The sequence below is a fragment of the Rissa tridactyla genome, chromosome 20 (assembly GCF_028500815.1).
Source record: "Rissa tridactyla isolate bRisTri1 chromosome 20, bRisTri1.patW.cur.20221130, whole genome shotgun sequence".
NCBI classification, from domain to species: domain Eukaryota; kingdom Metazoa; phylum Chordata; class Aves; order Charadriiformes; family Laridae; genus Rissa; species Rissa tridactyla.
In genome coordinates, this window is record NC_071485.1 from 5647810 (window position 1) to 5659428 (window position 11619).

General features: G+C 66.0%; 3 protein-coding genes across 3 annotated transcripts; 2 read left to right on the forward strand and 1 right to left on the reverse strand.

Moving 5' to 3' along the window:
* Nucleotides 1-667: 667 nt before the first annotated feature.
* LGI3 (leucine rich repeat LGI family member 3) lies at nucleotides 668-3875 on the reverse strand. The gene is made up of 7 exons (XM_054225063.1): nucleotides 3427-3875; nucleotides 2628-2699; nucleotides 2264-2515; nucleotides 2096-2167; nucleotides 1817-1986; nucleotides 1581-1745; nucleotides 668-1485 (listed from the first exon to the last, which is right to left on the reverse strand). The coding sequence occupies exons 1-7, from the start codon at nucleotides 3873-3875 to the stop codon at nucleotides 668-670; spliced, it is 1998 nt and encodes a 665-aa protein (XP_054081038.1).
* A 481-nt stretch (nucleotides 3876-4356) lies between these two features.
* On the forward strand, nucleotides 4357-5801 carry SFTPC (surfactant protein C). The gene is made up of 5 exons (XM_054180790.1): nucleotides 4357-4584; nucleotides 4695-4841; nucleotides 4986-5126; nucleotides 5227-5337; nucleotides 5507-5801. Exons 1-5 carry the CDS (start codon nucleotides 4540-4542, stop codon nucleotides 5612-5614), a joined length of 552 nt encoding a protein of 183 aa, XP_054036765.1. The 5' UTR covers nucleotides 4357-4539; the 3' UTR covers nucleotides 5615-5801.
* Nucleotides 5802-8412: 2611 nt separating this feature from the next.
* On the forward strand, nucleotides 8413-9964 carry LOC128900081 (pulmonary surfactant-associated protein C-like). Its single transcript, XM_054180837.1, has 6 exons — nucleotides 8413-8487; nucleotides 8739-9092; nucleotides 9208-9318; nucleotides 9404-9514; nucleotides 9630-9734; nucleotides 9868-9964. The coding sequence occupies exons 1-5, from the start codon at nucleotides 8443-8445 to the stop codon at nucleotides 9723-9725; spliced, it is 717 nt and encodes a 238-aa protein (XP_054036812.1). The 5' UTR covers nucleotides 8413-8442; the 3' UTR covers nucleotides 9726-9734; nucleotides 9868-9964.
* Nucleotides 9965-11619: the final 1655 nt, after the last annotated feature.

The following is an 11619-nucleotide window of genomic DNA, read 5'->3' on the forward strand; positions in this document are numbered from 1 at the left end:
GCTGGCCTCGAGCATCCCATCCTCCTCAGGGCACCCCATCCTCATCCTTCGTGGAGCATCCTGCTGGCCTCGAGCATCCCATCCTCCTCAAGGCACCCCATCTGCATCCACCTCAGAGCATCCCATCCACCCCATGCATCCCATCCACCTCGGAGCATCCCATCACCCTGGGAGCCCCGCAGTGTCCTGGGAGCATCCCATCCAGCCCTGCCCGTGCACATCCCTGCCTGCTGCCCCACTCCCGTGTCCCCGGACCTCCCTGCCACATGCCTCCAGCCCATTGCCCCAGTGACACCCGTGCCCCGCCAGCCCCCTCAGCACGCAGATCCGGCACCCAAGGGCATCGATCTGCAGGGCCAGGGGTGTCCCACCCTGCTGCCCGCATCCCACGGGATGCTGGATGGGGTGGCTGTGGCTGCTGCGCATGGGGAAACTGGGAGGACCCAGGGGCGGGGCGGGGGGGGAAACTGAGGCCCGTGTCTTCCCCCAGCAAGCCGTGGGGCTGGGTGGGTGAAGGTGGGGGGCCGGGAGGGCGCTGGCACCGGGGCTGTGACCACGGGGCAGGGCTGCAGGCGGGAGGAAGGGGCTGGTGGGCGCATGCGTGTCCTCGGGGGAGGCGAGAGCCGTGTTGGGGCCCCCCACGGGCAGCCCGGGCTCTCCCTCCCTGCTAGAGGCTGAGGTCCACCACCACGTGCCGGTAGACCAGCGTGTTGGCCTTGAAGCTGGGAGCCAGGAGGAGCTGCACGTCGGCAGCTGCCACGTAGCGGAAAGCCCGCGGCGCCTGCACCGACAGCTCCTGAAACTTGGCGAATTTCTGCTTCTCCTCTTCCCACAGGTAGACATGGGTGAAGGAGAAGTCACTGCCCAGGGCCAGGTACTGCCGTTGCCCCACCGAGAAGGGCTGCATCACCATGGAGCCGCGGGACGGCAGCGTCTGGAGCTCGATGAAGCGCTGCCCTTCCCATCGCACCACCTTGGAGTCGCCGATGTAGCGGCTGAGGCAGAGGAACTGGTCCCGCTTCACCTTGAAGTGCTTCACCATCTGCACGTCCAGCATCTCCCCGACCTCCCCCTGGGGGGCGAATTGCTTCTGCCCCCGGTTCCACTGGTAGATGACGGGGGCTTGGGAGCTGCTGGAGATGATCAGCCGGGGTTTGCCGTCGTTCTCCACGTATTCCACGTCGGTGTCGCGGTGCCAGGCGTGGAGGGCTTGGTGGGAGTAGAAGCCGTTCTGGTTGAGGCGGTAGAGGCTGGTGGAACCCGCTTTGGAGCTGTCGGCGATGACAAAGTACCAGTCGCCTTCGATCTGGAAGGCTTCGATGTCGTTGGGCTTGCGGGTCTTCTGGCTGTCGATGTCCTGGATCTTGATGAACTTGTCCACGGCGGTGTCCCAGCGGTAGATGTAGGAGCCGCCGAAGAGCTGGGCCACCACCACGTACAGCTGGTCCTGCGCCACGATGGGCTTGCAGTGCACCGCCGAGTGAGCTGCCGGGCAGGACAGCGTCACGCCAGGGCCGTGCCCTCCCCGAAACACCCAAAAATGGGGGTGCCAACCCAGACCCCGTCCCCGGCTGCCTTACCGGGGATGCGGTCGAAGTCACGCAGCTTGCGCTCCACGTAGTCCCACTTGAGGACGGCACAGCTGCTGGCACCGGGCTGCGCCAGGGCGACGTACAGGTCGCTGGCGTAGGTGAAGGGCTCGGCAGACACCGACTGGAAGGGCAGGACCTGGTGGACCACGAAGTCTGGGGGGAGAGGCGGCGGTGAGGGTCCGGCCACCCCGGGGCCGGGATGACGGGTGGCCGCGGTCCCTCACCCGTGGTGATGCACTGGAAGTCACCCAGCGCCAGGTCCCGGATCCGCTGGCCTTCGAACTGCCCGGGGCTGCTGCAGAAGACGGCGGGGACCGTGGTGTTGGTGCTCTCCAGCCACTCCACCAACCACTTGATCTTGCAGTCGCAGGCCAGCGTGTTGCCCCGCAGGTCCCTGCCGAGGATGGCACCGAGTCACCCCCCGGCACCGAGCACCCTGCCCGAGCCCTGAGCACCGGGATGTCACCCTGTCCCCGGTGTCCCCGCTGCCACGGCAGCCTTACAGGTCGCTCAGGATGTCCAGCGGCTTGAAGAGCCCCCGGGGCAGCGTCTGCAGGTTGTTGTTGGCCAAGGACCTGGTGGAAGGGGGGGAAAGTGGAGGTGACACAGGCTACCGTGAAGGGACAAGAGCCATCCCCAGTGCCACAATTTGGGGACCCCTCGGGACTCACAGGTGGGTCAGGGACTTGAGCCCGCGGAAAGTGGCCTTCGAGAGCGCCTGGATGTCATTGTTCTCGATGAACCTGGGGTGGGAGGAGACGGTGGCACGGCCGCCCTGAGGGGCCCGATCCCCTGCGGGTACCCCCGCCCTCCCCGTGCCGTCCCCGTGTCCCCGTCCCCGTCCCACGCACAGGTACTGGAGGTGCGAGAGCCCGGCGAAGGCGTTGTCCCCGATCAGCGTGAACTTGTTGGAGTTGAGCAGGCTGCAAAGAGAGGCGGCGGCGGGGGATGCACCGTCAGCACCGGGATGGGTCAGGATGGGCGGGGGGGGGGACACACACCGGGATGCCCGGCATGGGGTGCAGGGAGACCTACAGGAACTGCAGCGAGGGGATGTGGGCGAAGGCTGCCTCTCGGATCTCCGTGAAGGCTGCGTTCACCATCGTCCTGCCGGCGAGACGAAGCTTCAGGGCTACGCGGGAGAGGGGAGGGCAGTGGGGGGGGGGGGGGTGTCCGCCACCCCCCCTGCCCCTCGGCGCCATCCCCACCGTCACGCAGTGGGTGCCGGTGCAGCCCCCCATGGGCCCTGGGGAGGTGCTGGGCAGGGGGGGGAGCAGCCCCAGGAGAAATCCAGCCCTTCGGGGGGGACACGGAGGGGACAAGACAGGTATGTGGGGCTGGCACCACCCCACACACGCTTATGAACACACACGTGTATCCACCACGCACATGCTTGCACGCCTGGACAAGGCTGCGGTGTCCCGCTGCGTCCCCACCACCGTGCCCCGGGACCCGCCAGCCGTGTCCCCTTGGGGCTCTGGTCCCCAAGGTCACAGCAGACGGGCAGCGCGGCGGGGACGGGCTGCAGCCCTGCTCCATCCAGCGCTGATGGATGGCTGCCTGTGCAAGGAGACCTGCCACCGCAGCAGGACACGGGGACCGGTCCCGGGGGATGTCCCCAGCCCCCTCCTTCCCCCAAGAGACCCCCCCCACCACCACCACGCTTTTCCCCCCCACCGTGCAACACAAAGAAAGGGGCTGTCCCTGCCACCCCAGGGCAGCCAGCAGCCCCTGCCAGCCCTGCAACCTCGGGGACACAACCTGCTCCCTGTCCCCATCCCCGTCCCTGGCCCCATCCCTGTCCCCGTCCCCATCCCGTTGCCTGGGTACTCACAGCGAGATGACCTCGGGGGGCAGATTCCTGGGCACGGCCTTGGAGTCCACGCAGAAAGCTGTGTCCCGGGTGCAGGAGCAGCTCGGGGGGCAAGGGGGTGGCCGGGGGGGCCGCCGACCCCCCGCCGGCAGCCAGAGCCAGGCCAAGGCAAGGAAGAGGAGAAGAGCCGAGAGCTGGCCCCTCGGCATCCTCCTCCCGCGCCGCAGCTCCATCACGCCCTGGCCTAGCCCTGTTTCTTTCCCCGGAGCTGGTCCCTCTCCTCCTGTTGTGCCGGGAAACGGCGGGGAAGCCTTTTCCTCTTCTCCTTCCCGGGAGATTTCAGTGCGGAGGGGAAGCGGCGGCGGCGGAGGCTGCCGGCATGCGACCCGCTGCTCTGCAGCGCACCATGCTCCTGTGCTGCGGGAAGGAGGGAGGGAGGGAGGGATGCGGCTGAGTGACAGCCCGAGCATCCCTCTGGACGCCTGTCTTCAGCGGCGCGCGGGTGTGCGAACACGGGGGTGCACGCTGCCAAGGAGAGGGTGGGGGGGTGGTGGGGTGCTGGGTGCTCTCGGGGTGCGGTGGGACGGGGCACAGGGGGGACGCCACCCCGGTTCTCCCCACCCCGTATCCTCGCCCGTGCTGCAGTGCTGGCCATGCCAGCCCCGAGCGCTGGCCGGGTGGCGGGAGGCACCGTCCGCCCGTCCATCCCGTCCCAGGCACCGCATTCCCGGCCAACAATGAGCCCATCCAGCTCCTTCCCCGCGCTGTGCTGGGGGGGGGGGCAGGCTGCAGCTGCCCGTGCAGCGGGCTGCAGGGGGGGACCAGGGGTGCAGCCCCCTCCCCGGGGACGGGTGCTGGGTCCTCGGCCACAGCGTGGGGCTGGGTGCGGAGGGTGGAACGCGCTCGACCTGCCCTCTGTTTGCCTTGACCCCCCCGCCCCGGCACTGCCAGCCAAATGCCAGGAAAGGGCCCTCGGAGGCTTCACGCCCCCTCCTTGGCTCAGCAAACACAGCACAAGTGGCACCTTGGCAGCCGGGGTGGCCCCAGCCACCTCCCACCCCCCCCGAAATCCCTATAAATCCCCTCGGCTCCAGCTGGCAAAGGGACCGGAGCCACGCAGCGAGGGAGGACGAGATGGACGGCAGCTCCAAAGAGGCGCTGATGGAGGAGGCACCTCCGGTAAGGAGCACCCACCACCCATCCCGGGGGAGCCGGCGTGGGGCTGAGCACCGTCTGCCTTCCCCAGCCCCACGCCGGTGGCTCAGCCGGGTGCCCCCCTGTGTCCCCAGAGGTACACGGCCTCCCCCCGCCTGCCCTGCATCCCCCACCAGCTCAAGTGCCTCCTGGTCGTGGTGGTGGTGGTGGTCGTCCTCGTGGTGGTCATCGTCGCCTTCCTCCTCCTGGGGCTGCACATCACCGAGACGCACGCCGAAACGGTGAGGCAGCGCCGGGGAGGCAGCCGCGGTGCCACCGGCTCCGGTGACAGGTTTGGGAATGTCACCGGCTTTGCAGGGATGGGGTTTAGACCCCACAAAGCTCCCTGACCTCCCCCCCACCCCCGCCCAACCTCTGCCCGGCAGGTCTTGCGAATGACCATCCATGGTCTGGACGGCGAAGGGACCCCCCAACACCTCTCCATGAGCAAGAAGGAGAGGACGGGGACGTTCGCCGTGCGGGACGGGCTCAACGCCACCGCCGTGGTGGTGTACGACTACAGCAAGGTGCGCGGGCAGCCCTGCCGCCGGGGAGGGGGGCACGGTGGGGCGGGCTGGTGGCAATGGGGGACGGGGCTGAGCTGACGCGGGGTCTGTCTGCAAACAGCTGCTGGTCGGCTACAGGTCCTGGCGGCACCGCGCCTGCTACGTCACCCGCGTGGACAAGGACAACATGCCGGGGCTGGACGCCGTCACCGAGACCTTCCAGCATCGGCAGGTGAGTGGTGGCCACCACAGCGGGGGGGGTCTGCCCAGCCTGACCCCCCGTGTCCTGGGCAGCCGGGGCCAAGCGAGGGGCCGCTGGGCTTGTGGCAAGCATCCGCTGGAGGGGAGGCTACCGGTAGCCAAGGATGGCAGCCCCCCCCCCTCCATTCTCTCTCCTGCAGGCTGAGATGAAGGGGGCTGGGGACAACGCCATGCCCTTGGCCGACCGCTCCATCCTGGGCACCACCGTGAACATCCTCTGCAGCACCGTCCCCGTGTACTGGGCGTAGGGCTGGCTGGGAGGGGACGGGAGAGCGAGACGGGGGTGTCACCGTCCCCATGCTCCCCGCGTTGCCTTCCAGGCGGGATGCCCGGGCATCCCTCCTCCTCCACGGCTCCATCCCGCGGGGGGCGGCTCCATCCACAGCCGCCGGGCACCGCGGCTTATCCCACCGCACTTGCAATAAAAAAGTGGGATTTGCTTTGGGATTCGCGTTTCTGTCTGCGAAGTAAAGCCCTGTGCTCCTGCTTCCGAGTGCTGCTCCCCTCCTTTCCCCCCCCCTGCAAATGGCCCTTCATGGGGGAGACGGTGGCACGATGTCCCCGGGATGTCCCCCCCGCGGGGTCCGGCGTGGGTACCCGCATCCCTCCTGTCGGTGGGCTCGGGACAAGGACCAGTCAAGGACCTTGCCTCGGGGCAAGGACCAGCTCGGGGCAAGGAGCACCCACTTCCCGGGGCAGGAGAGCATCCCCCCGACACTGCACGCCATGCTGTGGGGCTGCACGGCCGTTGTGACCCCCTGCCCCCCCCCTCTTCCCCCCCCCCCCGAGTTTGCACGGAGGGAGGACGAGATGGCAGGGGCAGCCTCCGGGCGCGGGCAGCGCACCCACCGCAAACTTTTCTCCGGAACACCAGGGACTTTTCCACCCTCCGGGAAAAGTCCCCGTTCCCTCCTTGCGCAGACGGGGACAGAGGGACTGTGTGCCACATCCCCGCCGAGCGCCAAGCCCTGGGCATCCACGGACACCACCATCCGCTTGCTCCCGGCTCCCCTCTGCCCCCCCGATCCCCCCGGATTCCCTGGCAGCTCCAGCTCCTCTGTCCAAAAGCAGCCGGGAGCACCCTCGGGGGCCACCTCCAAGGGCTGCACCCCAGAATGGGTCTGGGGAGGAGAAAAGAGACCCCGTGGGGTACCCAAGACAGGGCCCCCCCCCCCCCCAGGGTGCTAACTCAGGGTTGTCCCTCTGGCCACCGACACGGGCAGCGAGGAGGGTCCCAGCCCCCCGGGGGGGGTGACACTTTGCTGGGAACAGGAGGGAAACCCCACATTGCCACCTGTGGACACGGGGACAGCTGCTCTGCTCCCCAAAACGCCCTGCCCCCCCCCCCCCCCCCATTACCCCGTCGAGCAGGGTGCGGGCAGCCGAGGGATGTAACAAGGGCTCCCCCCACTCGAGGGTCTCCCGTTGCCCCTTGAGACCCTGGGGCAGGAGGCAGCGTGCGGCAGGGGGTGCTCACCCTCCCCCCCCCCCCACCCAGCTGCAAACATCTGGGTTGCCGGTGGGGGGGGGTGAGGAGGGGGCCCAGGGGTGGCCGGAGAGGTCTCAGCCCGAGCCCAGCTGCAGGAGAAGCTCTTGGCCCAGGCAAGACACGCACAGCGGTGTCACCCTATTGAGAGATCTTCGCTCTTCAGCTTAAATAATTGTTTTAATTCCAATAAATGACTTGGGGTCATAATCGGGGGTGATTTATGCCGTTTGCCCAGCTTTGCTTAGCGCGAGTAGCGAGGTTAGCGAAGCCTTTGGGCCGCAATAGTTAGTTTTCTTAGTAATTTTCCTAGCACCGTGTGTAGTATTTTGGTAGAAGGGAAAGGCTGGCAGCACGCTGGGTGTTTTGGTAGCGTTTTTCCCCGAAGTCTGGGGGCTTTTCGGTTCCCCACGGTTGTGCCGGCGAGCGCAGGCGCCCGAGGAGGGTAAAGCGGGTGATCAGGAGGTGATCGATAACCCTCATCAAAGGCGGCAAATCGATAAGAGAAGAGCAGCCAGTGGCCTGCCTGGGCACAGAAAAAGAATCCCGGAAAGCGTAAGAAGACCCTGGCCCAAAAATCACTGTTGAACTAAGAGGCGCGTGAAGATTGCGTTCGTTGGGGCGGGGGTAGCGATGGCAAGGGTCTATAATTGCTGAGGAAGGTCTTCGTTCGGGGTCCCTCCCGTTTTGGAGGCACCCATGGCCGACCCTGCTGCCGTGCCGTACCGTATGATTAAATTCCTTATTTTTTATAAAATCTGATGCCCGAGGCTTTGCTGCGGGAAACCTGGGGTCGAGCCTGAAGGAGGAGGGAGTGCGCCCACAATAAGCTTGTGGGTGGGTGTGTGCATGTGAGCACTGGGAAAGGGCACCCATCGGCTTACGGGGGTCTCCCGCTGCGGGGGGACCCTGGTCCCGGCAGTGACAGGCGCGGGTGGTGGGTGTGTGGCTCCTGGGATGGGGTGGGAATGCTGGGGTGGGGTGGCAGCGGCTTCTCCTTCTCTCCAGCTGGCACCGAAAGCCCTAGCACCAGCACCACCAGCCCTCACCACGGTGCCCAAGCATCCTCCGGACTGCGGTTGTGGTCCGGGGACGGGTCCCCACCCCGTGGTGACCCCGCTGCCACCCCAACCTTGCGCTCTGTGGGAAAGCTTTGATGTCCTCATCGCACTTTGCCCACCTCGAGCAGCTCCAGGTGGCCGAGCTGGCAAAGGCACACGGTCACCGAGCCAGGTCTCGCCTTGTCCGTGGCCATGGACGGATGCTCCACCCTGGAGAGCCGCTCTAACCCGCGCTGGAGGGTTTGCTTTGGCCCCGACACCTCGCTCCAAGGCAGCAGAGAGGTCCCTGTGCTTGGGGACAAGTGCCCTCAGAGCCTCTTGACCAGCGGGTTCCCAGGGGAATGCAGCTCCGGAGAAGGCAATCGGCAAACACACGTGAAGTGGATCGAACGTCGGAGCCCGAGCGCACCCCAGGACCTCGAGTCCCCTCACAGGGGCCGCCCCATTCCCCACCCCAGCACCCCCGGTATAAAGCTGGAGCAGCCCGGGCTGGGAGGAGGAGGAAGAGGAGGAAGGGGAGGAGGCAGCCATGGAGAGCAGCACGAAGGAGGTGGTGGTGGTTGAAGAGCCGCTGGTGAGTCCCTGTGACCCGCAGCGGGGTGGCACGCTCACGCCGGGGGTGTCCCTGTGCCCAGCAGAGATGCTCAGTTTATCCCAGTTTATCCCAGCGAGGCATTGAGGAGCAAGATCCCGCGGGATGCTGCATCCCCGGAGCTCGGGGGTGGCAGGATGGGGGGCTGCTCCCCGGGACAAACCCGTCCCCAGCCCACCATCTCCCACCTCCTTCCCGCTCATCCCGGTTCTCCGCTTTTCCCACGCCCGCAGGACCCGGAGAAGTGCTGCGGCTCCGGCTGCTGCCCCCAGGGATGCTGCAAACCGGGCTGCTGCTGCTGGCCCTGCACCGTCTGCTGCGCCAAATGCGCCCGGTGCTGCTGCCTGCCCCGCTGCTGCAAATGCCCCAGCTGCCCCGGTTGCTCCGGTTGCCCCGGTTGTTGCGGTTGCTTGAAGCGAGCCTTCTGCTTCGTGCCTCGCCTCCTCTGCTACCTGCCCCGCAAGCTCCTCAGCTGCCACCACCTCAAGTGCCTCCTCATCGCGGTGGTGGTGGTGGTCCTGCTGGTGGTCATCATCGCCGGCGCCCTGCTGATGTGGCTGCGGGCGGACCAGCGGCACGCCGAGGCCGTAAGTAGGGACACACACACACACACACACACACACACACCCTGCCGCCACCCCCAGGGAAGGGGCTGTGGCAGGCAGTGAGCTCCCCCCGCCGTGTTCCCCCCCCCCGCCCCAGGTCCTGCGGAAGGGGCTGCAGAGAGGACTGGCCTGGGAAGAGGACGCGGCCACTTTCTACCTGGATGGTGGGGATGGAAACCCGGCCACCGTCGTCTACGATTACAAGAACGTAAGCGGGGAGCCCTGCGCGACCCGGGGCGGGGAACGGGGAAGGGGCGATGGGGACGAGCTGATGCGGGTCTGCCTGCAAACAGCTGCTGGTGAGCTACAGATCCCATCCCCGCCGCGCCTGCTACGTCACCCGCGTGGACAAGGACAACATCCCGGGGCTGGATGCCATCGCCAAGACCTTCCAGCGTCGGCAGGTGAGTGCTGGCCACCCTGCTCGCCACCGGCTGGGGCGGGATGGGGTCTGGGGGGGGGCACGGTGAAGAACTGGGGTGCAGCACTGCCTCGTTTCTCCTTCTCACCCCTCGCCAGGCTGAGAAGAGGCTCGCCATGCCCTTGGCCGATCGCTCCCTGCTGGGCACCACGGCGAGCATCCTCTGCAGCATCGTCCCCGTCTACTGGGCTTAGCCTCGCTCGGTGAGTGACCAGGGTCCCGCTGGCCCCAGGGGTGGGCAGGGGGGGCTGGCGGGGAGGGCTGGGGGACCCCCACCCACCCAGCGGACCCCCACCCACCCAGCAGCACCCTCACAGTGACGCCTTTGCCTTGCAGCATCCCCGACGGACACGGCGCCCCCGCAGCCCCTTCATCCCTTGGGGAGCATCACCAACATTTCCACGGCCACCCCCCCCCGACACGAGCAGCCCCCCACTCACCCCGATTTCAGGAGGTGCCAGGGCCCGCATGATGCCGTGGGGCTGAGTGGGGGGTTGCGGGGTCAGGGGGTGGCATTGGAAGGGTATGGGGGGGGGGGGATCTGCTTTGCCATGTGGCATCGCATCCCGGCTGCAACCGCGGCACTGAGGGGGGGGGGGCGGCTGGGGGCGGCGGGTGGGTGTCTGCTTGGGCGAGCGCCACGCCGCGCCGGGGTGGGGGGGGGGGGGGACAGCTGGTTTGTCACTTAAGTCTTGTCAGCTTCGCCAAACCCAAGTGCAAAAACGAGCTTTAAAAAAAAGAAAAACAAAAAAACCCCAAAAAAACCAAAAACACCAAAAAACCCTCCTGACATTTAAAGAAACTAAATTCTCCGTTCCAGTTCTTCGCTTGCCCAGCTGCCGGCAGCTCCCGGCTTTCTCTTTGCCTTAAAAAAAAAAAAAAATGCTTTTTTAGGGGCTCTGAGGGGTGTTTAGGTGAACTTCTGCTGCAGCCGCAGCCTGGGGGGGTCACGGGAGGCACCCCCCGAGCATCGCTCAGCACCAGGGCACCGCACCGACCCGAGCTCCCCCCTCGTCCTGCCAGCCCTGCCAGAGCCAAGGCTGTCCTGAAAAATGTGTCTGTCCTCTCCTGCACTGCGGAACTGAATAAAGGATAAGGGGAAGAATCAGGTCTCGGAGCTATTCCTGGTGACGGCCCGTGTCGAAGGCAGCCGCGGCCACCGGCCGCTGCCCGGGGACCGGGATTATTAGGACTGGGATGCCGGGATTATTAGGATCGGGTGTTATTAGGACCGGGATGCTGGTGTTATTGGGATCGGGCGTTATTAGGACTGGTATTATTGGTATCAGGTGTTATTAGGACTGGGATACTGGTGTTATTGGGATTGGGTGTTATTAGGACTGGTATTATTGGTATCAGGTGTTATTAGGACTGGGATACTGGCATTATTAGGATCAGGTGTTATTAGGACTGGGATGCTGGTGTTATTAGGACTGGGTGCTATTAGGACTGGGATGCTGCTGTTATATGGATTGGGCATTATTAGGACTGGGATATTGGTGGTGTTGGGATCAGGTGCTATTAGGACCAGGATGCTGGCATTATTAGGATCGGGCGCTATTAGGACCTGGATGCTGGTGTTGTTGGGATCGGGTATTTTTAGGACTGGGATGCTGGTGTTATTGGGATCAGGCGCTATTAGGACCGGGATGCTGGTGTTATTGGGATCGGATGTTATTAGGACCTGGATGCTGGTGTTATTGGGATCAGGCGCTATTAGGACCTGGATGCTGGCCCGGGGCCGAGCATCCAGGACAGAGGGAGGGAACACGGAGCAGCGCAGCCGCACACCCCCTCCCCCCGGGACCGGAGCCCACCAGCAGCGCAGCTGCCTCCCACCAATGCCGTGGCCATCCCAGGGTGGGGGGTCACAAGCCCCCCGCCACCCCAGCGCTTGGCTCCGGCCCCCGCTCCTGGCAGCCGGGGAAACCGGTCCCCGCAGGGAGAGCGCAGCTGCGGCTGGCCGGGATACGGGGCATCCATCCAGGGCCTCCTGCGGCTCCGGAGCACCCACCTCCCAAACCCTCGCCCTTTCCCCAGCCCAGCCGGAGCATGAAAAATATCTGATGTGGTTTTTATTTCAAAAGC